Source organism: Arvicola amphibius, chromosome 15, assembly GCF_903992535.2.
Source record: "Arvicola amphibius chromosome 15, mArvAmp1.2, whole genome shotgun sequence".
In the NCBI taxonomy this organism is placed as follows: domain Eukaryota; kingdom Metazoa; phylum Chordata; class Mammalia; order Rodentia; family Cricetidae; genus Arvicola; species Arvicola amphibius.
The window spans coordinates 14,993,549-15,017,794 of NC_052061.1; the positions used below are offsets into that span (position 1 = coordinate 14,993,549).

The window sequence follows — 24,246 nt, forward strand, 5'->3', positions numbered from 1 at the left end:
GAGGCTCATGAGGAGAAGGAGGAGAGAAAAGAGGAGGAGGGGAGTAAAAAGGAGAGACAGAGAATGTATACGCAAACTAATGAACGAAAGAAACACTATGGGCATAAGACAAAGAGGGGCTGGCGGCAAGGAATAGTGACCTGCGTTGAATTAGAATTCTGTTTTTTTTTTTAATTGTCTGGGAGACCCAGGAGACTAATCTCTCACTGGGAAGCCTCAGTTTCTTATCTGGAGGATGGTACCCAAAACAGAAGGGCACATCTTCACACAGGGCTGTTTGTTTTTCTCCCTGGGACAGGGTCTCACTCTGTAGCTTTGGCTGGCCTGCAGCTACTGTGTAGGAAAGACTGGTATCAAATTCACAGAAATCCACCTGCCTCTGCTTCCTGGGCACAGCACATTAAAAAAATGATTTATTTATTTATTTGCCTACATGTATGTCTGTGAGGTTGTCAGACCCCTGGAACTGGAGTTACAGGCAGTTGTAAGCCACCTGATATGGGTGCTGGGAACTGAACGCAGGTCCTCAGGAAGAACAGCATGTGTTCTTAATCACTAAGTCATCTTTCCAGCCCCAAATACAAGGCTGTTTTTGAATCTCTTATTTTGGGCAGCAAGATGGTGTTAGGTTGAGCCAAACATGGAGATTGAGGATTTTAGTTACTTGCTAAACTATCACTTTCTGACCACATCAACTGCAGGTGCCACTGTGAGTGCCACTAAGTCTCAGAGTGCTACACAAGGCCTTTGAAACTTGGCACTGCTATGAAACCATGAGACTTATGTGACCCGGTGTGCCACATGACCTGCTGCTACAGATGGCTATCGATACTCCATAATGGCTATCTATCTATCTATCTATCTATCTATCTATCTATCTATCTATCTATCCATCATCTATCTATCTTATATTATGGGTTCTCTCAGAGGTCAGAAGAGGACTCAGATCCTGTAGAGCTGGAGTTATAGGGAGTTGTGAGCTACCCAGTGTGGGTACTGGAAACAGAACCTAGGTCCTCTGCAAGAACACTATGCAGTTTTAACTTCTGCGCCATCTCTTGCCTTCTTTGGTCTTGTATTGAGATAGTGTCATCCTAAGTAGCCCAGCCTGATCTCAAAGTCTCGACCTCCTGTCTTGGCCTCTCCAGTGCCCAGATGACAGCTCTGTGCCACCACATCCAACCCACAAATCTGTTTTAAAAATAGTTTATAAGAATTAAAATATACTTGGTTATGTCCTTCATCTTGCTGTGTGTATGTGTGCATGCATGACTGTATATGCGTGTGTGTATGCATGTATTTGTATGTGTGTGCCTGTGTGTATTCATGTGTGTGCATGTATTGTATGTATATACTTCTATGTGTACACATCCATGTGTATGTTTGTTTTTGCCTATGTGTATTATGTATGTACGTATGCACATGCATGTCTGCATTTGAGAATTACATGCATGTATACATGCATGTGTGTGCGTGTGCATGTGTAGGTCACAGGTTTTTGCATGGATCCTGTGGGTCAACCTCAAGTTCTCATACTTGTGTAGCAAGTACTTTCTCATCTGAGCCACCTCCCCACTGTCATCCCATTTTAAAAAAGCTACCCTGTAAATAAATTTACCTTTTGACCCTGTAATCCCACTTTGGGGCCATAGACTCCATCTGCATCTACAAAAGCATGAAAAACCCACAGTGCAACGGTGCTCATGGCACCATAGTACCTGACCTTCGGTGGTGGGCATCCAGACATGCCTCTCTAAAGGACTGAGCACATAAACTGTGGGCAGCAACACAACGCAATTCTATGCTGGTATACAAAGAATACAAACTCTGTCTTGTCACAAAGACCATTCTAGAATTTTTTTGCTATGAGAAGGAGTGATGGAAAAAGTGTAGAGTGTGGCCCTATGGCATTAAGATGAGCAATACAGATTTTTTTTAAAATGTCTGTGTAGTATGCATGCAATGTGTGTATGCACAAGTCTCTGCCTATGTGTGCAATGTGTGTATGCACAAGTCTCTGCCTATGTGTGCAATGTGTGTATGCACAAATCTCATACCTATGTGTGCAATGTGTGTATGCACAAGTCTCTGCCTATGTGTGCAATGTGTGTATGCACAAGTCTCATACCTGTGTGTGCAATGTGTATATGCACAAATCTCATACCTATGTGTGCAATGTGTGTATGCACAAGTCTCTGCCTATGTGTGCAATGTGTGTATGCACAAGTCTCATACCTGTGTGTGCAATGTGTGTATGCACAAATCTCATACCTATGTGTGCAATGTGTGTATGCACAAGTCTCTGCCTATGTGTGCAATGTGTGTATGCACAAGTCTCTGCCTATGTGTGCAATGTGTGTATGCACATGTCTCTGCCCATGTGTGCAATGTGTGTATGCACAAGTCTCATGCCTATGTGTGCATGCAGAGGCTGTAGGTTGACACTGAGCGCATGCTAATATTGAACAGGGTCTCTCACTTGAACCTGGTTAACGTAGGTTAACCAGGAGATGGTTAGTCCCATCTCCGCCTCTAGATTCCTACAGTTACTGGTAGGTCACCACACACGTGAGAATTCACACTTGTCAGACAAGTGCTTTCTCTACGGAACCATCTCCCAGCCCAAGAGATAGATCTGGTTCTTCTTGTGCAGTCGGTCCTCCGTATCTCTGGTCAGAAATCAGCACACATGTGCACTGAGCACACTCAGTACACCCTGCCCATGCTCCTGAGTTGCATAACATGAATCACGTCCGCAGCACCAATGCAGCAAAGGCTGGCACACCATGGTTTAGAGAACATGGGGAGGTGTTCAGGTTCCACCCCATTTCACACAGGGAATGGAAGTGGCCCTGGACCACGGTATCAGAGGGGCCGTGCAACCAATGACCATGGCTGCTGAGGGATGACTGCACTGGTGTAATGGGCAGTGGGAAGATGCGTCAAGGCACCGAAGGGCCCATGGTGAGGGACAGTGACTAAGCAGAAGGCACGCAGGGCAGGACAGGTACCTTTTCGGATCTGGCTGTGAAGTGGCCACTTTCCAACTGTACCCGTTTCAGAGTGACTAAATCAAATACATCCTGTGCTTCTAGAATCTGGGTGTCTGTCATGCATTGCGGAGGGGGTGAGCCAGCCGTGGTCTGTGACCATGTCCTGTTGCCTCTCTCCCTGCTGTCCACAGTTCTGTCCTGCCAGTGGCTTCTGTAGATGTGTGCAAAGTCCAGTGTGCGTGCCCACGTTCCCCCCACATATGTGCTGGTGGCTGCCTACTGGGGAAAAGGGACACTTTAACCCACAGGGAAGGATCTCGCAGAAATGCATGGATCCAAGCTTAGATAAAGAATTTGGGATTCCAAGTAACTTAGCATGGACACCAACATCCTCACAGTCACCCTCTAGGTCCCATGTACTCCATATGTCATGGGAAGGGATGCCAGGCGCTGGATGGCATTCCCCAGGCAGGAAGGTCCCACTCATGCTGAGTTCAGGCTCGCACACAGAATGCATATTTAACAACCGCTGGCTGATGCGCCATTAAGAAGTACTCTCTCTATATCATCTAGACTTCCACAGCTCAGGAATTTCTAAAGGCCTGGACTCATGCCGCCAGGAAGGGTGTTGAACGCAACTCAGGGCTCCCTCCCCATGCGCCTGTGTGCTCCAGCAGCGCTTACATTGTAGAGGAGATCAGTCCAGCCTTCCATGGTGATGCACTGGAAAACAGTGAGCACAGCGAACAGGATGTTGTCGAACTGAGTGATGCCGTTGTTGGGCCCTTCCCAGTACGGCTGACATTTGGTCCCGTTGGGGCAGGTGCGGGCGGGCTCCTCTGTCCCACACGGAGCCGGCGACTCACTCTGGATGTCGTCTAGAAAGGGGACAGTGGAGAGTAAGAGGGAGGGGTGGGAAGAACCGACTGGGACGAAATATCAGTGTCCAGCTGTAGATCCCTTAGTTCCTATCTGCAGCACCAGAGTCTTCAGCTCCTGGAACTTGCTCTGTAGACCAGCATGGACTTGAACTCAGAGATCACCCTGCCTCTGCCTCCTGAGTGCTGGAATTAAAGGCGTGCGCCCCCCACCTCTGGCTCCTGTCTTTTCTGAACCTGCTGAGATGAAGCCATTTTCTTGAAGGCTATAAATTGTCCTTCAAGGGCAGTTCTGACTGCAACTCAGAAACACTGTCATGGTAATTAGTTATTATTGTGAAAATATTCCCTGTGGTGGTTTTAACAGGAATGGCTGCCACAGACTCATCTTTGAATGCTTGGCCCCCAGGACTGGCACTATTAGGGGGTGTGGCCTTGCTGGAGGAAGTGTGTCAATGGTGGGCTCTGAGGTTTTAGAAGCTTAAGCCAGGTCCAGGATCTCTCTCTTCCTGCTGCCTGCCCATGCAGATGTAGAATTCTTGGCTCCTTCTCGGGCACCATGTCTGCCTACACACCGCCATGCTCCTGCCACAATTATAATGAACTGAGCTTCTGAACTCTAAGCTAGCCCCAGTTCAATGTTTTATATGCAGGGCGGTGGTGGCGCACGCCTTTAATCTCAGCACTCAGCAGAAGCAGGCGGATCTCTGTGAGTTCAAGGCCAGCCTGGTTTACAAGACCTAGTTCCAGGACAGGCTCCAAAGCTACAGAGAAATCTTGTCTCGAAAACCAAAAAAAAAAAAAAAAAAAAAAGCCCCAAAACCCAAAAGTTTTAATTATAAGAATTGCTGTGGTCATGGTGTCTTGTCATAGCAACTGAAACCCTAAGACAGTACCCAATTACCATTTCTATTTCTCCTTTGACCCTTGACCCATGGGTAACTACTCCATATTTCTTTGGAAAAATATACAAGAGAGAGGGGAAGAAAAAGAGAGCGGTGATTTCCCATGCATTTATCATTGGTGCCACTGGTCGCCACACTGAGTGACTCGGGGGCAGCCTTGCTCACGTCCATCACCCACACACACTCAGACCACTCGCTAGATTCCCCAACATCAGATGGTTTCATCCGCAAACAAGAAGCATGCCTCTTGGTTTCCAAACGCTTGTGGCGCTTTCTTTCTGGGTTTGATTGGCAGCCCCGTGAGCCAGCATTCTATGCTGTGGTCTTCATAGTCACTAGCTACTGGGATGTATTCTATGATCCCCAGCATGGTAAGATCAGGGCACCATGAAATGTGCGTCATCTGGGAGAACTTCCAGAGCCTCGCCAACTGCTTTTCTTCACGACATGCATGGGGTTCTGGGGTGAGGGACAGGTACACATGGATCCTACCCTTACCTAAGGGTAGGAACAGAATGTTCTCCCCCAGTACCAGGAGATACATTGTGACATGTCAGGAGTGTCAGGGGATACTATTTAACACTGCGTCCCCAGACAGCCTGCAGGGGAGGAACAGGCAGAACACTCACACAAATCCTTTGGCATTGAAGTGAATGGGGAGGGGCTGGACACCTGGCTCAACCTGGCCACAAACTCATTGCGTAGCTCTAACTCTTGGAAATCCTCCTGCCTCAGCTTCCCCAGAGCTAGGATGGCTGGCTTGAGAAGATGACATGTTTGGAAAGAAAACTAACAGCCAAGTGTATAAAAATCAAGTTTCTCTCAACAGACATCCGTTTCCTGTGTGCAGCTGGCTTTACTGCACCCACTCCAACTGCCATGCAGGGAAGGGGACTGAACGTAACCCCCTGCTACATGGAAACATCCTGTCAACAGTGAAGAACATGTCAGGGGTAGAGAGGGCTCACACCTGTGGCCCCAGCACCCAGGATGTTGGAAGATGACTGGTTTCAGGCTAGCCTGGGCTACGCAGTGAGATTGATTGTCTTAAAACAAGATGAAGACCAAAACCAACCAAAAAACAAAACAAAAACCCAGCACAGTGTGAAGTAAACAAAGGCAGCCAAAGGCCTTGCTTGCAGTTTCGCTATCTAGGCTGCCCCACACTGGACTCATACACAGTGAGGAGACGGGAAAGCAAAACCGTTAAAGCTTAAGGCTCAAGGTTCCACAGGGGCCCCCGGGGGAAGATCACCTGTGTATCTCTGCCCCACTTCCAGTCCAAATCCGGTTCACACGAAACCCCCTGTGATCACCTGGTTAATTCTGGTGTCCCCACTTCCTCAGGCCTCTGGCAGCCCCCCAACTTTCCCGTGAGAGGGCAGCGCGGAGACAACTGCACATCAGCCTCCTTGCCTAGAATGTGTGTGATTTAGGGTCTTGTTCATCCAGGATTCTGGGAACTCTTAGAAAACAGGAAGCATGTCGCTTTGTCTTGGAGTCTGTGAATGTGTGGGATGGCAGTGGGTGACAGGAAGTGGGCTCCCCGAGCCTGTGGCTGGGAACCACCTATCTTTAGCAACATCAGCCAGAGGTGTGCTCGACCCCAGCCCCCTCAAACCTAGTCGTCGACGCCAAGCACTCTCCGGGTTGAGTCGAGAAACACAGCCATCCGGAGTCGGAGAAATTCAGCTATAAATATATTTTAAAATTAGCCTGCTGCCGGGGCGTCTGTGTATATCTGTCTCTTACTCACACATCTTACAGTCTTAATTGGGAGCTCTTTGGATCGCCTCCCGAATCCAGGCTGCTGCCCTCCATGGCTCCACCTACATTAGTCCCCCCACAACCCCACTGGGACCCCAGCCAGATAGTCCTGGATGGGAAAACAAAACAAAAACAAAAACACCCCGGACACATCCCACAGCCTAAGCCCCTAGGTCCTAAGTTAGGGTTTTTTCTGTTTGGGGCTGAGAGACACTTTCTGTGTCTTCTGCCTGCGTGAGACCAGGTGCAGAAATAGATCCGCTTCAATTAACACCTTCTTCATTGGAGAAAGAAATAATTAGGCCATTCTGTATCGAGCAAACTTCACAAGCCCAGGGGAGAAGAAGCAGGAGAAAGAAGAAACAAAGTCCCAGCTTCTAGAACAACCTTCCCAGTGGGGACCTGGCCAGGACACCATCCTCTGTGGATCTGCTGGGGTCAGCTGGTGCAGCTGGTACGAGACCACTTCTGCACACACCACGCTTCCCTGGCTGCCTTTTCCACAAAGGCCCCACACCTCTTTGCCCATGGGTTCCCTCTTTCTCCGGTTATGGAAACCCAGATTGCCTGCTCTGGGACGGGTGATCCAAGTACTGAAACACAGGTACCCCCTCTTGTTTGAGTCTTCTTGGTTCTGGGGCATTCGGGTAGCTCAAGTTTGGGAAGTCTAGGATTGAACTGGAAATGCATCTGGAAGGGCCTGCACCTCCAAATGCGAATGCAGCATGTGCCTTCCACATTGCTGATCAGACCTGAGCTCTGAGTGCACCCTCCATGCTGACCTCTGTGGGCCCAAATCATACCACAGCTCCCTCTGGACTCATGCTCCCAACGGTTAGCTAAAGCAAGAAGGGGCCTTGGGCAGGCAGGCAGCGCCTGCTGGGTGCTAGGTTCTGACTGGATGAAACAGGATCCTGTCAGAGGCAGGGTTCCCATTGCCTGGCAGGACCTTGTCTGCCAGGTGCTGGGTTCTGAAGGAGCAGGGAAGGACCCTCCCTTGTTCGTCCTCTGTTATCTAGCCCAACCCTCCATTTCCGTGGTGAGATATACTATGGTTGTTTTTAGATGCTACAGCATTTGCCTGAGCTCACAGGATAAACTGCTCAAGAGCACACCCTAAGCCCGTCTCTCCATGTCTCCCAGGGGTGCCTCAGGGATCACATCCTAGCAAACCACTTGCTTGCTAGGGGTCCCTCCCCCCACAAGCCCATCACTGTAGCCATGCTGGGGATGTATCCAGGGCCTCATGCATGTTCAACGAGATCTCGGCCCCCAGCCACACACACAGCCTTCTCTCTGGTGAGCTGTGAGAAGACCCATTGCTGCACAGTCCCGGCTGCCAGGGCTGGCGAAACCACTGCCCCTGACTGTCCTTTCTGGAGCTTTGTCTCCTGAGAAAGACCTCGCATCCGACAGTATAGACCTACCTGTCCCCTCTTCAAAGCAGGTGGTATGAAATTTTCCCATATAAAATTCTAACCCTATGATTGCAAAAATAAGGATTGCAAAAAACAGGAGTAGGCCGATCTGCAGCAGAGGGATCATCGCCTTCATGATTGACTTCAAGACGACTTGTAAACCTGGGGAGACAGAGACCAGCCTGTGAGCGAGCACCCCAAGTGCCTCCCACGGAGCGCAGAGTGGAGTTGACGAAGAGGTAGGTGGCCAGCCCTCCCCCCAGGAAAGGCCTCAGTGTTTATGATCTAGACTGTGCTTTTTGAAGAGCTTCAGGACCCCAGGGCTGATAACCAGGACTTTCTTAAGCCATTTTCTGGGACGCTTAGTAGCTTCCCTCCACAAGGGGGTGCTGTTTCCCTAAACGGCCCCAAGTCAAGAGAAGGGTCACCTGTCCCCTTCACCCCGGGGTTTCCTTCAGTTACCAGCAGCCTTGCAGGGCCTGCAGCCAGCACCTCAACTCTCAGCTCCAAAGATCAGATTCCCCATTATCTCCTCAGCTTGTAGCCCTGACCTGTGGAGGCAGCTGCAGGCTAAAAATCACTTCAGTTTTACAGGCTGGGAGCTGAGGCTCAGCGGACTCTGAGGGACAGCAGAGTCAGGGTTCACACCGAGCCTGCTCTTCTTCACTACCACAAAGCTCCTGTGCTCCAGGGAAGTCAGCTGAGAAGGATAACACTGTACGTGGCGTCATGTGACACGCGGGAGGCATGGGCAGGTAGATGTCACCGGGTGTGGGAGATTTGGATGGAGAGTATCCGATGGGGGCCCAGGCAAGCCCTTGTTCTCACAGGGTCCCCCCAGTGTCCTTGTGCCTCACGAGATGTTGCACCCACATTGGTGGATTGGTTCAGCAGCAGCTTTAGGAATTTTTTTTTGAGAGACAGGAAGAGGAGTTAGACTGAAAATGCTCAAAGTTTCATCGCATGTGAAAAGCCCCACGAGTTTAAACTTTTAAGAGATTTAAGTAATTATTGTAATTATTTGTGGAGGTCAGAGGACACCTCTGTGGACTCAGTTCTCTTCTGTGGATCTTGGGGGGTTGAACTTGGGTCACCAGGCTTGTCTGACAAGCCCTTTTCCACTGAGCTATTTTGCCAGCACACTATAATTTTAAAAGCCAAGGAAAGTTAGAATAATTTCTTCTTCCCTTTTCCTCTCTCCTTCCTCTTTGCAAGCTAGAAAGGAGCAGAATAAGACTTGTAACTTCCCTGCAAAACAGGTCAGATCCTGACTGCAGTCTCTGTGCTGTCTGGACCTCCCGGTATCTAGGAGGTTCCCCACGAATGGCAGAATCTGCAGACACCAAGTCTACACCTGAAAGTGGATGCCATGTGCATAGTCTACACACATCCTCCTGTGTCAATACTATTGAGATAACTGTTTGTTTTGAGACAGGGCTTCTCTGTGTAACAACCCTGGCTGTCCTGGAACTCATAGAGATCCGTCTGCCTCCGCCACCCAAGTGCTGGGATCAGTGACATGAGTCTACATAACTGTTAATCCCTAATATAACATTAAGACTGTGTAAGCAGTTGTTAGATTGTGCTGCTCAGGGATAATGGCAAGGAAGATGGGCTCAGTACAGACGAGGTTGTTCACTGGGGGTGTTGAACCACAGTTGGTTGACAGTGAGTGTGAGGCCCACGGACACAGGGCAGATTGAGTAAGGGCCCTTTCCCTGTGTTTGATACAGGTGCTTTTATTTTTTTAATTTTAAGTGATTTATTTTTATTTTATGTGTATGAGTGCTTGGTTTGTAAGCATGTCGGTGCACCATCTGTGTGGCTAGTGCCCACAGAGACCAGATAGAAGGTACTGAATATTCTGGAAATGAAATTAAAGACAATTATGAGTCTCTATGGGGCTGCTGGGAGTTGAACCACAATCACCTGGAAGAGTTGCCAGGGCTTCCTAACTGCTGAGCCATCTCTCCAGCCCCTAAAGATGTATTTGTATGTTTATCTGTGTGTTGTATTTGTGAATCAATTTGTTCAGGTGAGTGCAATGCCATCAGAAGCCAGAAGAGGACGCCTGGAGCTGGAGTTGCCACCAGACAGGGGTGCTGGGAACTGAATTCAAGTCCTCTGTAAGAGCAGCCAGTGCTCTCGATCCCCCGAGTCACCTCTCCAACCCCAGGCGAGTGGTTTGGCTCTGCCTGGTACTCCCACCATGATGGGTGTCTTCACCACAGGCCTAACACAACTGGACAGACAGAACACAGGCTGAAACCAATCCTGACGCAGGCAAACCTTTCTTTCTTCTAAGTTGATTATTGTGGGTGCTCTGTTATAGTTACAACACTCTCCCACCCAAAGGCCATTGGCTGAAGTCTTAGTTCCCAGTCTGTGGAGTAGCTGGGGTGTCGAACTTTAAGGGGTGGGGCTTCGTGGAAGGATGTCGTCACTGTGTGTAAGGCTTTCGCTTTTCTGGCTGCTATGGGGTAAGGCACTGACTATGTGGGTTCACTAATGGGCTGTGGGGCCACAAGCCCAAAAGAAGGAGGTAAGACTAAGGCTTAGAACCTCCTGACTGGAACAAAAACAAACCATTCTTCTTTGCGTTTTTTAAAATTTTTTTTCAATTGCTTTTATTTTATGGATTTTGCATGTTTGTGGGCGTATCAGGGCCAGTGCCTGTGGAGGACAGGAGAGGGCACTGGAGCTACAGACAATTGTAAGCTGACAGGTGGGTGTTGGGAATTGAACCTGGGTCCTCTGGGAGAACAGCCAGTGCCCTCCCTTTTAACCTCTCTCTCTCTCTCTCTCTCTCTCTCTCTCTCTCTCTCTCTCTCTCTCTCTCTCTCTCTCTCTCTCTTTCTCTCTCTCTCTCTCCATAATCTATCTATCTATCTATCTATCTATCTATCTATCTATCTATCTATCCATTCATTCATCATCTATCTATATATTTATCTATCTATCATTGTAAGTATTCTTACGGTGCTGAGGGAGAAGCCAGAGGCCATGATGGCTCAGTAAGTACTGAGAGACATCAGCCACAGCAGAGAAACCTCTTTAAATCTGGGTGGGAGTGACTCTGGTCAGTGAGGCCAGCACACTGAACACAGCGATGGTAGCGGAGCCTAATCCAGAGACTGTTCTGGAAAGGAACAGAGTTTAAACCACTGGACGCATGGAACTGCCAGGAACAGCGTAGCACTTACTTATTCACCTATGTGTGTGCACATACATGTACGTGGGGGCAGAGGTCAACATCAAGTGTGTTCCTTAAGTCTCACTAAACCTGGCACTCATCTGGCCACCAGCTCTAGGGAACCTCTGCCTCCACAGTCCCAGGGCTAGAATTACAGAGGGCTCCACCACACCCGGCTTTTCCGCAAGGCTGCTTTGTGATCGAGCTCAGATCCTCACGCCTGCGTGGTAAGCATTCTACCAACTGAACCATCCCCAGCCGCCCAGAGTAGCTGCTTTCTGATTTCTATCACATGAGACTGTGGGGCAGAAATCGCCCTCAACTGAATCCTGAGCCTGCACTGCGGCACCTCTCCATGGGGGTGAAGCCCAGATATCCATGGAGAACAAGCGTGCGGGATTTGTACAGACCCCCGTCGAGGACTCCTCCGAGTCTTGCTCTTCTCATCTGTGCAATGGGTATCCACCAAGCGGGTGGATGACCAAGTGAGAGCATTGGAGGCTCCATTCATAGGCAGTGAATGCCAACAGTTGCCACCATGGGGTCACGACCTAGGCATGGAGTTCCACTTGCTAACTCTCAAACTGCCCCTTCCTTTTCATCAGACACCTGTGCCTACGTGTCCGCCCTATGACACAGAGACTCTGGTTTATATCATAGGTTACGGGTGCTGAAGACACTCCTGGGAGACGTGGGTGCTCAAGAAAGGCCTCTGGTTTGTGTCCGGAGACAACCTCGACCTGACTCCCCGGAAGCCCCTGAAGGGGCAGCCTGCCCCGACGGGAGTGGGGGCCCCCAAGCAGACCCTTCTAGAAGGATGGAGACTCACGCACTTGGGATTCCAGACACCAGCTTGAGTGGCCGCAGCACACGAACCGCCCTCAGTGTCCGTAGGTCAAACTCCGTCCCGACGGTGGCCAAGATGCTGCAGGAGAAAACAACAGTAAGACAGGAAAGCGAGGAGCAGCGGTAGGTGGATGGGCAGGTGTACGGCGCTATGAGGTCCCCAGCTGGTGACTGGACATCAGCAGGTCAGTTCCATCACCTGTCAAGTGACACTAATGGTTCCCGTCTTACAGAATGAGTGGTGACTTTGACTTTCTGTGTGTGAGATGCATATGTGTACTCGTGGGGAGGGTGCAATACCTCTAACCCCAAACTGCTCATGGGCTGGCTAGCCTGGGGTACATAGCAGTGCAGAGGCAGCAAGAGACACCCTGTTCACAACATGCTTGGTGTATATATGATAATCACAAACGTGTGTCTGCATGTGCCCGCACGCACACACACACACACACACACACATACATACACACAGACAATTAAGACACTGTCTCAATGTATAGCTTTGGCTTTGGTTTGGAACTAAACATGCAGACCAGACCGGCCTCAGACTCATAGAGATCTTCCTGCTTCTGCCTCCGAAGTGTCAGGAGTAGAGGCGTGAACCACCATGTGCAGCAAATATACATATACTTAAGACAGAGTATTGAAATACAGCATTCTTATTATGTAGCCCAGGCTGTCCTTGAACTGTCAGAAATCCTCCTGCCTCTGCCTTCCAGGTGCATCAAGCATGAGCTAACATGCCACATATACACGCACATACCACCACCACCACCACCACCATCACACACACACACACACACACACACACACACACACATTTTTTGAAGACAGTGTCTTATCGTGTAGCTCAGGCTGGCCTTGGCTGTGCACTTCTGATGTCACAGACGCCTGACTGCTGGGATCATGACCGTCCAGTTTTCTCTGGACTTCTTCAGACTTCCTCTGACAGACACCATTCTATTTCTGAGCCCCACTTTCCTCTTTCTGTGCAGACAGAAGCTGTTGCTCAATGTGTGCAAAGGACTTATGTGTCTCCGTGTGTGGAGGAAGCTGAGAGAACCCAGTAAACACATCAAATGTCAGAGTGATGTGTTCTGAGGAGAGGCATGCTGAGAGAAAGGCAGGCTGGGGTTAGTCTCGGAAGGGAAGTGGTGGCATTTACGTCAGTACAGGTGACCGCTCTTTATCACTTGGTGGGGAGAGGGTCAGCTCAGTGTTCTTATCCAGGCTCGGCTGGGGGCATGGCTCAGTGGTAAAGCCCCTGCCTAGAATCCCCAGTGAGGGGCAGGGATGGGGCTCAGTGACAGAGTGTTCGTCTAACATCCACAAGACCCCCAACTTTCATCCCAAGTGGAGGGAGGAGAGAACAGACCAGCACTGCCCAGCAGAACCCAGCATTGCAGAGGGAATTTTCACTTTTCCATATTAAACAAATAAAATGAAACAGGTGAAATTAATTCTACCATATAGTTATCTTCTATGCAAATGACCAACCACTCTCTGTCATCCACAGCGGATGCTTCTGGGATGACCTAGCCCCATCCTGAAACATAGGAAATCACATTCCTTCTATGAAGTGCTGTGGTATTATGCCAAACCTGCACAAATCCTCCTGTGGAGTGTGTGTATGGGCACACATGTGTCACAGGCACTTGTGGAGGTCAGCGGACAACCTTCAGACGCGGATCCTTGCCTTTGCCCTTGTTTGAGACACGCTCTCTTCCCTTCTGCTGCATTAGGCACACAGGTTAAGGCAATTACCACTACACCCAAATCTTGTTTTTTAGACAAGTTCTCATTTTGTAGCCCATGTTGGTCCTGGAAGTGGGGCAATTCTCCTGCCTCAACTTCTTTTTTTTAATATTTATTTATTATGTATACAACATTCTGTCTGTGTGTATGCCAGAAGAGGCCACCAGATCTCATTACAGATGGTTGTGAGCCACCATGTGGTTGCTGGGAATTGAACTCAGGACCTTTGGAAGAGCAGGCAATGCTCTTAACCGCTGAGCCATCTCTCCAGACCCCTGCCTCAACTTCTTGACTGCTGGGATAACTGGTGTGAACCACCAGCTGGGCAGTGGTGGCTCACACTTTTAATCCCAGCACTTGGGAGGAAGAGGCAGGAGGATCTCTGTGAGTTCAAGGCCAGCCTGGTCTACAGCGTGAGTTCCAGGAGTGGCTCCATGGCTACTAAGAAACCCTGTCTTGAAAAGCCAAACAACCAAACCAACAACATAAAAACTGGTGTGAACCACCATCTTCAGCTACAAACACTGCCTCTGAGCTACATTCCCCAGCTCTAAATTATTATGACTTATTATCATTTGTAGAACTGAGGCCGGGAGCCAAGGCCCAGCCGTGTGGAGCAAGTGCCCTGCCATTGAGACACACCTCCAGCTCTCGGCTCTTTGTGACGTTCTCACTCTGTACCCAAACTGGCTTTAAATCTGCGGTCTTTCTGCTTCAGCCTCCCGGGTGTTGAGACCACAAGCACAAGCCACGGCGGCAGTTGGGACTGTACTGTCATAGAACCCCCTTCAAGTCTCCTGTCTGCTCCCACCTTCCAAAGCAAAAGCTGAAATCCTCCTCATGATCCTCAAAGCCCTATTCCCCGCCCACTCCCAGTCTTCTTGTTGATTCTGCTCCAGCCTCCCCAAACTTACAAGGAGTTCAAGGCTACCCTTGACCTAAAACAAACAAATAGCATGGTGGGGCAAGGTCAGAGCTTGGGAGTCGGGGGACTGGTGAAGAGAGCTGGGCACGGGCAGGGCGAGACCAGAGCCTGGTGGTCTAGTGAAGGGAGATGGGCATGGGCAGGGCTGATGCCAGCTATGAAACTGATCCAGGGACACAGCACAGGTTCAAGTTCCTCTGTGTCCAGGGCACAGGCATAAACACTCAGGCTTCAGGCCACCCCAAATGTGCTCACTGTGAGGCCTCAGCTGGAAGCAACACTGGGAGTCATGGAAGGCTGTGGAGCAGAGGAGGGACATGATTAGGGCTGGCAAGGGGAGGATGAGCTTGACACCTGAGAGGACAGATTGGTGGCAATGAAGCCTGAGTTAGGAAGGAGCTGTGAGACCGGCCGGCGTAATGAGGGCTAGAAGTAGGACAGAGGCGGTGGGAGTGCAAAGGAGGCCTTGGGTTATATATAGCTGCCATTAACGCTATGCACCAGGGAGCTTGCCTGGGTGCGCTGCATCTGGCCTGCATCCGAGGCCGGCAGCCGCTCACGTCCCATTTGACAGAGGAGGATGCCAAGACTCACAGAAATCAGTGTACAGAGATCTGAGTCACACCAAGAAGAAACTCAAACTCAGAACCATAGGCTCAGGTCCCCACCTCACAGAACTTGACTCTCAAGGGACTATTTGCATGAGGAAGGGGTCATGGTGGGAAGGAAAAGACACTCCTTTGTTTGGTCAACAGAAACTTAGCTACCAGGCTTTCAGGGAGCACCCTAGACCCCACAGTGAACAACTGAGCGGAGAGGCTGATGGAGGGGAGGAGTGGCATCACCCGCTGCCCCCTGCATCCAACGAGGAAGTAAGCATTGTGTGGGAAAGGGGGCACTGAGGTGACTCCAGGGTTAGGTGTGGGTCAAAGAGCTGGTGCCAACAGAGATGGGAAGAGCTAGGAAGGAGGAGGTTTGCAGGGTATTGGGACGCAGGGTGGGCATGCTGAGTCAGAAATACCTAACTTAAAAGCCTCCAGTAGCACCAGGCACTGTGACCTCACCTTTAATCCCAGCGTTCAGGAGGCAGAGGCAGGTGGATCTCTGTAGGTTCCAGGCCAGGCTGGTCTGCTTAGTGAGATCCTGCCTTAAAAACAAGAAACAAAACAAAACCAAAAAAAAAAAAAAAAAAAACCAGCTAACCAACCAAACAAAAATTTCCAGTAGCTTCCATGAAACTTGCAAGAAAATCGAAACCCTACCATAGTCATGAGCGCTCGCTTGGCTGGGCCCTTGCTGCCCTCACTGAATACTCCCCCAAACATCTTCTCGTTCAGGCATCAGGGACAGTGTGACTCCCCAGCCTCTCTTCTCCTTCACTGAGCTGCACTTCAAATCCCTCTAGTCCAAATTCAGAGGTGCATGCCCAGATCAGCACCCCCATGCACTGCTTTCTCAGTGCCAGCCCCAAGAGGACAGTCACCTTTCCTCTGGCAGTGCCCGCAGTACCGCACGCTTCCTAAATATCTGGTAGGTGAGTGGTACAGCATGACACGCAGCAGGGTGACAGGCAACCAAGTGTCCCCGAAAAGATGGGTGCACTGGAAAAGGAATGGTTCTTGGTCATAGGGGAACTAAGAAAATCCCGATAGCGAGGAAAGAGAAGAAGTAGGTGTGGCTGAGCATAGACCCAACCCCACAACCAAGCAGCCTCCACTCTCTGCAATGAAGGACTCAAAGGGTCCAAATCCAAATTCCTCTGAACACAAGCTTTGTGGCCTTGGGCAGCTCACCTCAGCTCTCTGTGCCTCGGTTTCCCCAAGTAAAATGGACATGGTGACAGTACTTCCTCTATAGATGGAACAATCTCTGGAATGTGCCACCCTCATCCTGGCCTTGCTTAATTGCCTATTTGTGGCCAGATTCTTTTGGGACTTGCTTCCATCAGGCTGCAGGTCTTGGGATGCAAGTATGTAATTCCATTTCCCTTCGTCTCTCCCCTGCATGTGGTGTGCATGCAGGCAGAGGCCAGAGGTTGACGTCCTCGTGCATCTCTCTTCCACGTGATTTATTAATGCACGGTCTCTTCCCCAGAGGGAGCTGGCACACCTGGCATTTGCATGAGGTCTGGGGATCTGAACCCCAGACCTCATGCTTGTATGCCATGCCCTCAGCCCCATCAGTAAGTATGGAGAGAGGCGGTAATTACCATACACGTGTGAATGAGGCGAGGAGCACGTGACAAGGTCTTCGGGTTAGAGCGTGGAGTGGGCAGTAAGGCTGTCGGCTGAGAAATGGAGCAAAACGGAGTGAGTGTGGAAAGTCGTGGAGCTGAGGAGAGCTTTTATGGCTCCCTACCCTAGCTCACACGAGGCACCTGCTTCTTAGACTCAGTCCCAGCACTGGAGGTGAAGCCTGGGAGCATGGCTGTTTCCCACTCATTGGGTTGTCTGGCTGCTCCTGAGTTGGACAAATCCACTTGCTGGAGGACCCACGGGCTCCTCCAATATGCCTGTGGGACCCTACTCTTTCCTGGAATAGGGTGTAAGCCAGGAAGAAAGCACCTCAATGGACAGAAAGAGAGGTGCTCACGAAGAGCAGCGAATGGGGTGCGTGGCACACACATTTAATACCAGCATTTGGGGGACCGTGGCTGGCGATCTCTGAGTTCTGGGCCAGCCAAGGCTACACAATGAGACCATGTCAAAAGAGAACTCAGGGGGCTGGAGAGATGGCTCAGTGGTTAAGAGCATTGCCTGCTCTCCCAAAGGTCCTGAGTTCAATTCCCAGCAACCACATGGTGGCTCACAACCATCTGTAATGAGGTCTGGCGCCCTCTTCTGGCCTTCAGGCATACACACAGACAAAATATTGTATACATAATAAATATTAAAAAAAAAAGAGAGAACTCAGGTGTAGAGGAACTATCCACCCTGTCCTGTGAGGATGAAGCCAGCAAGAGTGTCACCTTGTGTGTGGAGAGCCAACTGGCCTTGGGTTTCTGAGCCTTCAGCCTGAACTTCTTTCTCCCTTACATTTCCCCTCAGGGAGCAGACTGTAGCGGGGCAGATAGACGTGGGACAATGGCCTTTTCTCCTCTCGGGAGGACTGTCATGGAGATCCTTTTACTAAAACCTTCAGAGTCAAACTCATCAGGCAGAAGGGCTCAGAGAGCAGCTTCACCTTGTGTCTGAACAGGGCATTCACCCAAGTGTCTGTTGCATGTTAGCCCCTAGTCAAGTTTTTAAGGTTATTAGTTTTTGCAGTACTGGGAGGATGGAATCCATACAGGCCACATCCCCAGCCCCTCACTGGGGACTCTAGGCTGGTTCTCTGCTGCTGAGCCACGCCCCAGCCCCTCACTGGTGGAGACAAGGCTGGCCCTCTGCTGCCAAGCCACGCCCCAGCCCCTCACTGGTGGAGACAAGGCTGGCCTTCTGCTGCAGAGCCACGCCCTAGCCCCTCACTGGTGGAGACAAGGCTGGCCCTCTGCTGCCGAGCCACATCCCAGGTTCTCACTGGTGGAGACAAGGCTGGCCCTCTGCTGCAGAGCCACGCCCCAGCCCCTCAGTGGTGAGACAAGGCTGGCCCTCTATTGCTGAGCCATGCTCTTAGCCCTTCCTACTCTATTTTTATATTTCTGTCTTGTTAGGCAATCAATGTTGAGTTTAATTTGGTCTTGCCGGAATGTGTCCTTGCACAATCACGTGCTGCCCTCTGACAGCATCTATTTGTAACTGATATGCACAGGATGAAGTTAGCTGTCATGTGCCACTGACTGGTTCCACCCAGAACCACGGTTAAGATGCCGTCTAGGAGGGGCTGATGGACAGGATGTCTGAGGCTCTCACTGGGCTTGGGCCTTGCAGGTATCTTTGTCAAGCTTGAAGGGTAGACCCTTCATGGACACTAGGAGTCCCTGAGCATGCTCTGCAGAGGGCCATGTGGCCACAGTGCTCCTCAGCTCCTGGAGAGGGGGCCTGGGCCTAAAGCCACCGAGCACAGTGGATCTTCTGTGTCCCTGGGTTTCACGTCGCCGCTCTCCTCACCTGGGGTTGAGAACTATTTTACAAAGCGCGAAGGCATGCGTATAACCTGGGTAATGAGGTGACGCAGTCAGGTGTTGGGCCTCCTCTAAGGCTGCCGGGACATCTGAGGGAGGATGTGCATGGTCCTATGAGAGCACTCCAGCATGCCATATGGAGGATTCCAGCATGGCAGGGCTCCCTGGAGTCAGTACCCTGTGGCTGTGGAGGGACAACTGTGTCGCAGGGAGTACTGGAGCTGTGGCAAATGAAGGGCTGGGTTTAGAACTGTATTAAAGCCTCATTTTATTATTAGGGTGTGTATGTGTCTGATGTGTACTTGTGCATATGCGTGGGTCACTCGTGTGTATTGGGATCAGAAGACAAATTTTAGGAGTGTTTTTCTCCTTCCATCAGGTGGGACCTGGGGACTGAACCCAGGTCCCCAATAAAGGTGCCAAGTGTCTTTATCCAGAGTCACCTCGCAGCCCATGAACCCAGGTCCCCAATAAAGGTGCCAAGTGTCTTTATCCAGAGTCACCTCACAGCCCATGAACACAGATCCCCAATAAAGGTGTCAAGTGTCTTTTATCCAGAGTCACCTCTCAGCCCATCATTCATTTACATCCAAGCCCGTGGGCCAGTATAAACATATGCCGTGATGTGGGTGTGTGGGTGCTCCTTCTTAACACCCTGTCAGTATCCCCGCCAATCTAGACAGAGCTTCTCCCTCTAATTTCGTGCCAGCTGCTATCCAAATGATCGATAAAAGTGGGGTCACTCAGAACCTGTAACAGCCTCCTAGTGGTGACTCTCTCCATACAACTGACGAAGCAACAGAGTCACAGAGAGGCTAAGCCATTATCCCAAAGACACACAGACTGTGCACTCACGATGCTCCAGCCTCAGCCTCCCAAGGGGTGAGGTGACAGTGGTGAGGTCACCACTCGGGTTCAGAGCTTGTACTTTTGAGATTCCCTGTGCCATGAGGCTCTGTCCCGGCTCCTCTGCCTCACCTGAGGCAGCTCCAAGTGCTTACCCACCTTCTCCTGAGCACTGTACCCACGTGCAGGGAGCACCTCTCTCCCTTGGTCTTTTAAATTAACGAGGTGAACCAAAGGTCTTGTTTCTGTGGGCCAGTTCCTGAGCCTCTCAGACTACGGGGTTTTCTTAAGAAGCGGCAGGGGCCGAGAGGCAGCTGGGGTTACCTAGATTGCAGAAGTAAGGGTGAAGCAAGTAGGGTCACAAGGGTCTGGGGAGTCTGGTAAGGGGGGAGGAGGGAGACAGTGTTGTGAGCAGGCAGGTATGGGGCTGGGTACTTTCCACACAGAGGACAGAATCGATAGGAACCAGAAACAGATAGGGGATGCGGTGTGGAGGGAAACTCTCAACGAGAGGGATAGGTGTTGAGTGTAGTACCAGTGGTCCTCACCATAGGAGACACTGAGTGAGGGCAACAGGAGCTCACATCAGGCATGAGCTGCAGAGTGAGCCCCGGTCTCAAGCACACAATCCCCCAAAAAGGGAAAAGAGAAAGAAATGGACAACTATATTCATAGACATTTGACACGCACACAGTGACGTCCACAGAAATGGGATGCCCACCATCCCTCATCCTACACAGCCAAGTGAGTGCAGCAGCTCACGAACACATACAAGTGTCTTCCATCCCTGCAAAAACTGAAACAGCCCACTGTGCAGTGTTACACATTTGTAATCCCAGCCCTCTAGAACAAAGCAGGAGGATTTGTAAATTCAAACCAAGCCTTAATTACATAATGAAAACCAGACTGAGAAAAGAAAAAGCAAGCTCTGGGGTATAGTTTAGATGAGGAAGGGCTTCCCACAAAAGCAAGAGGACTTGATTTTACATCCCAGCACACAGCTTGAAAGCCAGGGGTGACGGTGTGTGCCTGGAATCCCAGCACTGGGATCGACAGGATGAGGAGGCCACTGAGCAGCACGCCGGATGGCCAGCTGAAGAATCAAGAAGTTTGAGGGCAGTGAGACTGTCTCAGAAGAGGTGGACGGTGCCTGAGGGGTGCAGCTGAAGGGATGATGGGGCTAGCCTGGGTTCCCTGAGACTCTGTGTTAAAGCAAAACAAAACACCAATAACAATAAGACAAACTAAACAAGACCCTCCGGGGAACAGAACAAAAGCCGAGTAATGGCTAGTGTGTGTGTGGGTCTAAGCTGGGCAGACTGCTTAGGAAAATCAGTCACAACCCTGCATTGCCCCGCTTGAGGTTTCCTTCAAGGTCACAGGTCACTGAACACAGTAGTCTTCTCTGCTACAGCCCACACTGGGCCAAGTCTTCAGAGGCCCAGAGTGGCAATATGTACAGGGTGTCATATGTACAGGTGACATCTGCTGGGAGTTAGGATGACATCAGAGAGACCGAAAAAGGCATGGGGTGGAGCTGGGGATCTGGAAACTGCAGACATTATGTGTCCTGACACAGGCACATGAGACCGTCCACGCTGTACCTCTAAAATATATGTACTCCAACATGAGGCTAAAAAAACAAATTGAGCCAGGCAGTGGTGGCACATGCCTTTAATCCTAGCACTAAGGAGGCAGAGGCAGGTGGATCTCTGTGAGTTCAAGGCCAGTCTGGTCTACAAAGTGAGTTCAGGGCAGTCAAAGCTACACAGAGAAACCATGTCTTGAAAAAAATGAATAAACTGAATACATAGCTAATAAGTATTGAACCACAGACCAGCCTCCAAGATGACCCTTTGAGACAAGTTCAGTTATTTGCTCTAGTTTAAAGACAGAGGTCAAATCCAACTCACAAAGCCGATACACAGTTTAGACAGGTTTTGATGCAATGCTCACTCCTCCTGTTCCCCTCCTTTATCCCCCACCCCTCTCTCTCAGTTATTGTTGAAACCAGGCTGAACCCAAGACTCTCCATCTCTGCCTTGCCTTCCGAGTGCTGGAATTATAGGTGTGTGTTGCCACATGGAATTCTTTTTGTTTGTTTTGTTTTAAAGTTTTTCCTTTTTGTTTTTGTTTTTGGCTTTTTGAGACAGCTTTTCTCTGTAGCTTTGGAGCCTGTCCTGGAACTAGCTCTTGTAGACCAGGCTGGTCTCGAACTCACAGAGATCCGCCTGCCTCTGCCTCCCAAGTGCTGGGATTAAAGGCGTGCGCCACCACCGCCCGGCGTTGTTTTAAAGTTTTATTTCGTTAAATAGTATACAGTATTATGTTATTTATTAGTGTTTGTGTGTGTGTGTGTTTGTGTGTGTCTGTGTATGCCACATATGCACGACACTGTTTGCGGCCAGAAGAGGGCAGTGGATCCTCTGGAGCTGGAGTTACATACAGACGGCTGTGAGTGGCCTGCCACTGGCGCTGGGAGCGGAACTCTAACAGAGCTGGCATCCTCTACAGAAGCAGCATATTTCTTAACCATGGAGCCATCTCTTCATCCCCTCTCATGAACTTCTAAGTACAATTCTTCCTTGGTATCCTGAGGGGGCTAGTTACAGACACTAAAGTCCGTTCTGTAGGATGGAAGTGTTTCCAGGGTGTGTGTACCCTCCCACAGACCTTATGCCAGCAATGGGTGACTCCAACTATTACATCCAGTGAAGATGCCATCTGAGGGGACGCCGTGCAGAGAGAGAGGGCCGCCTGCCCGCTGTGGCCTTTTCCAGAGTAGGAGAAAGCACGTGTGGATTGTTCTGGGACAGAACTGTTGGGGAATATTATTTTAAGGTGTGTTACTTTTGTTTGTGTTGCATCTGCTTAACTCTGTGAAGCTGTGGTACTTTGCCTGTCTAAAACACCCGATGGCCTAATAAAGAGCCGAACGGCCAATAGCGAGGCAGGAGAAAGGATAGGCGGGGCTGGAGGGCCGAGAGGATAAACAGAAGGAGAACTCTGGAAGAGGAGGACATCAGGGGCCAGCCACCCAGCCACCCAGCCACCCAGCCACCCAGCCAGGCATGGAGTCAGAGTGTAAGTGAGATACACAGAAGCAAGAAAAGGAAAAAGCGCAGAGGCAAAAGGTAGATGGGATAATTTAAGTTAAGAAAAGCTGCCTAGAAACAAGTTAAGGTAAGGTCTGACATTCATAACCCAGAATAAGCCTCTGTGTGTGATTTATTTGGGAGCTGGGTAGTGGGCCCCCAAAAGAGTAAAACAGGCAACACCACAGAACAGAGGGAGCAGTAGAACACAGTCCCCAGGCAGTGGAAAGAAGCCTGTGTCCGTCACTGTGTCCGACAACACTTAACGGCATACGTGGGGAGAGCCTGGTTGCTGCGGAGGTTCTGAAGTAGCTAAGGGTGGTCAGAGGTGCAGCAGGTGCGGAGAAGACAGGGAAGAAGACAGTCCCTGTGGCCCCCAGGCTTGTTGTCCTGCACCTCCTGGCCTTAGCTTTTGTTTCCTCCCCGGATACGGTGGAGCCTTATAGCAGCTTCTTCTCATAGTCCATCATGAAGGCCACGGTCCCGTGAAGTCTGCCTCACAAACATCCGCACACTAGGGACGGGATACTGGAGGTGAAGGGGCCTTTAAAAGGCAGAGCCTAGTGCGGGGCCATAGCTCTCATTGGACTATCCTAATTTTCCCAAGAGGGCTGTATAACACAGCAAGACCAGGAATTTCCCTTGTCCCCTGTCTGCATACAATCTCTTCCCATCCACACCCTTGCTACGATGCAACCCAACCATGCAGAGTTGTTAGGGAGGCCCTGCCCAGCTGATGGTATATCCCGCCCTTGGGACTCCTCAACTGTGAACTGAAAAATCTCTTAGCTCTAGAAATTGCCCCGAATAAAAGGTGGGGGTGAGGGGGGGAGCAAAAGAAAAAGAACCAATACCCTGATACAACAAGGCCCACAGGATGCTCCAGAGGATAAAGGTGCCCGAGGCCAACCTCCATGACCACCACACACACACTCAGTGACTGGCTAGACCAGCTAGCCAGGGAGCCTCCCCAGGGGGTACAGATGTCCTTTGCAATGCCAGGCTTCTCTATGTTAAGCTGGGCATGGAAGCCAGGCCCTCACCAGCACACTCTTGATGGAGCTACCACCCAGATCCGCTTTCTCAAATAAGTTAGAGCAACAGGAACCCTGCTTCAGGTTAAAGCACATGTAGTGACCTTTGCTCTCTTTTTACCTGTAAACGTCTACATTTCTGAGAATCTCACCAGGAGATTAAGAACCATGTTCAGGGTGGAGAGATGGCTCAGAGGCTGAGAGCGCTCACTGCTCCTGCAGAGGACAGGAGTTGGGCTCCCACCACCCGTATATCAACTCACAATCTGCAACTCCTGATCTAGAGGATTTGATGTCCTCTTCTGGCTTCCACATGCCCCAGCCCTCACATGCATGTTACAGCACAAACACATATAATTAAAAATGAACACGAACACACACACACACACACACACACACACACACACACACGAACCATGTCAGAGTAAAAACATGTGTCTTGACCTGTGGGTAGGAGGCAGCCTGTGATGGCCGCTCTTGGTTGTCAACTTGACTACATCTGGAATTAACTAAAATAGAGAAATGGCT

General features: G+C 50.3%; 1 protein-coding gene across 1 annotated transcript in view; it reads right to left on the reverse strand.

The window, feature by feature from the left end:
• Cacna1a (calcium voltage-gated channel subunit alpha1 A) overlaps positions 1-24,246 on the reverse strand; it is a 270,463-nt gene that overhangs the window by 117,847 nt on the left and 128,370 nt on the right. The window contains 3 exon segments of the mRNA XM_038312389.1: positions 3,678-3,871; positions 7,971-8,123; positions 11,988-12,079. Of these exon segments, the coding sequence (XP_038168317.1) occupies positions 3,678-3,871; positions 7,971-8,123; positions 11,988-12,079 (439 nt within the window).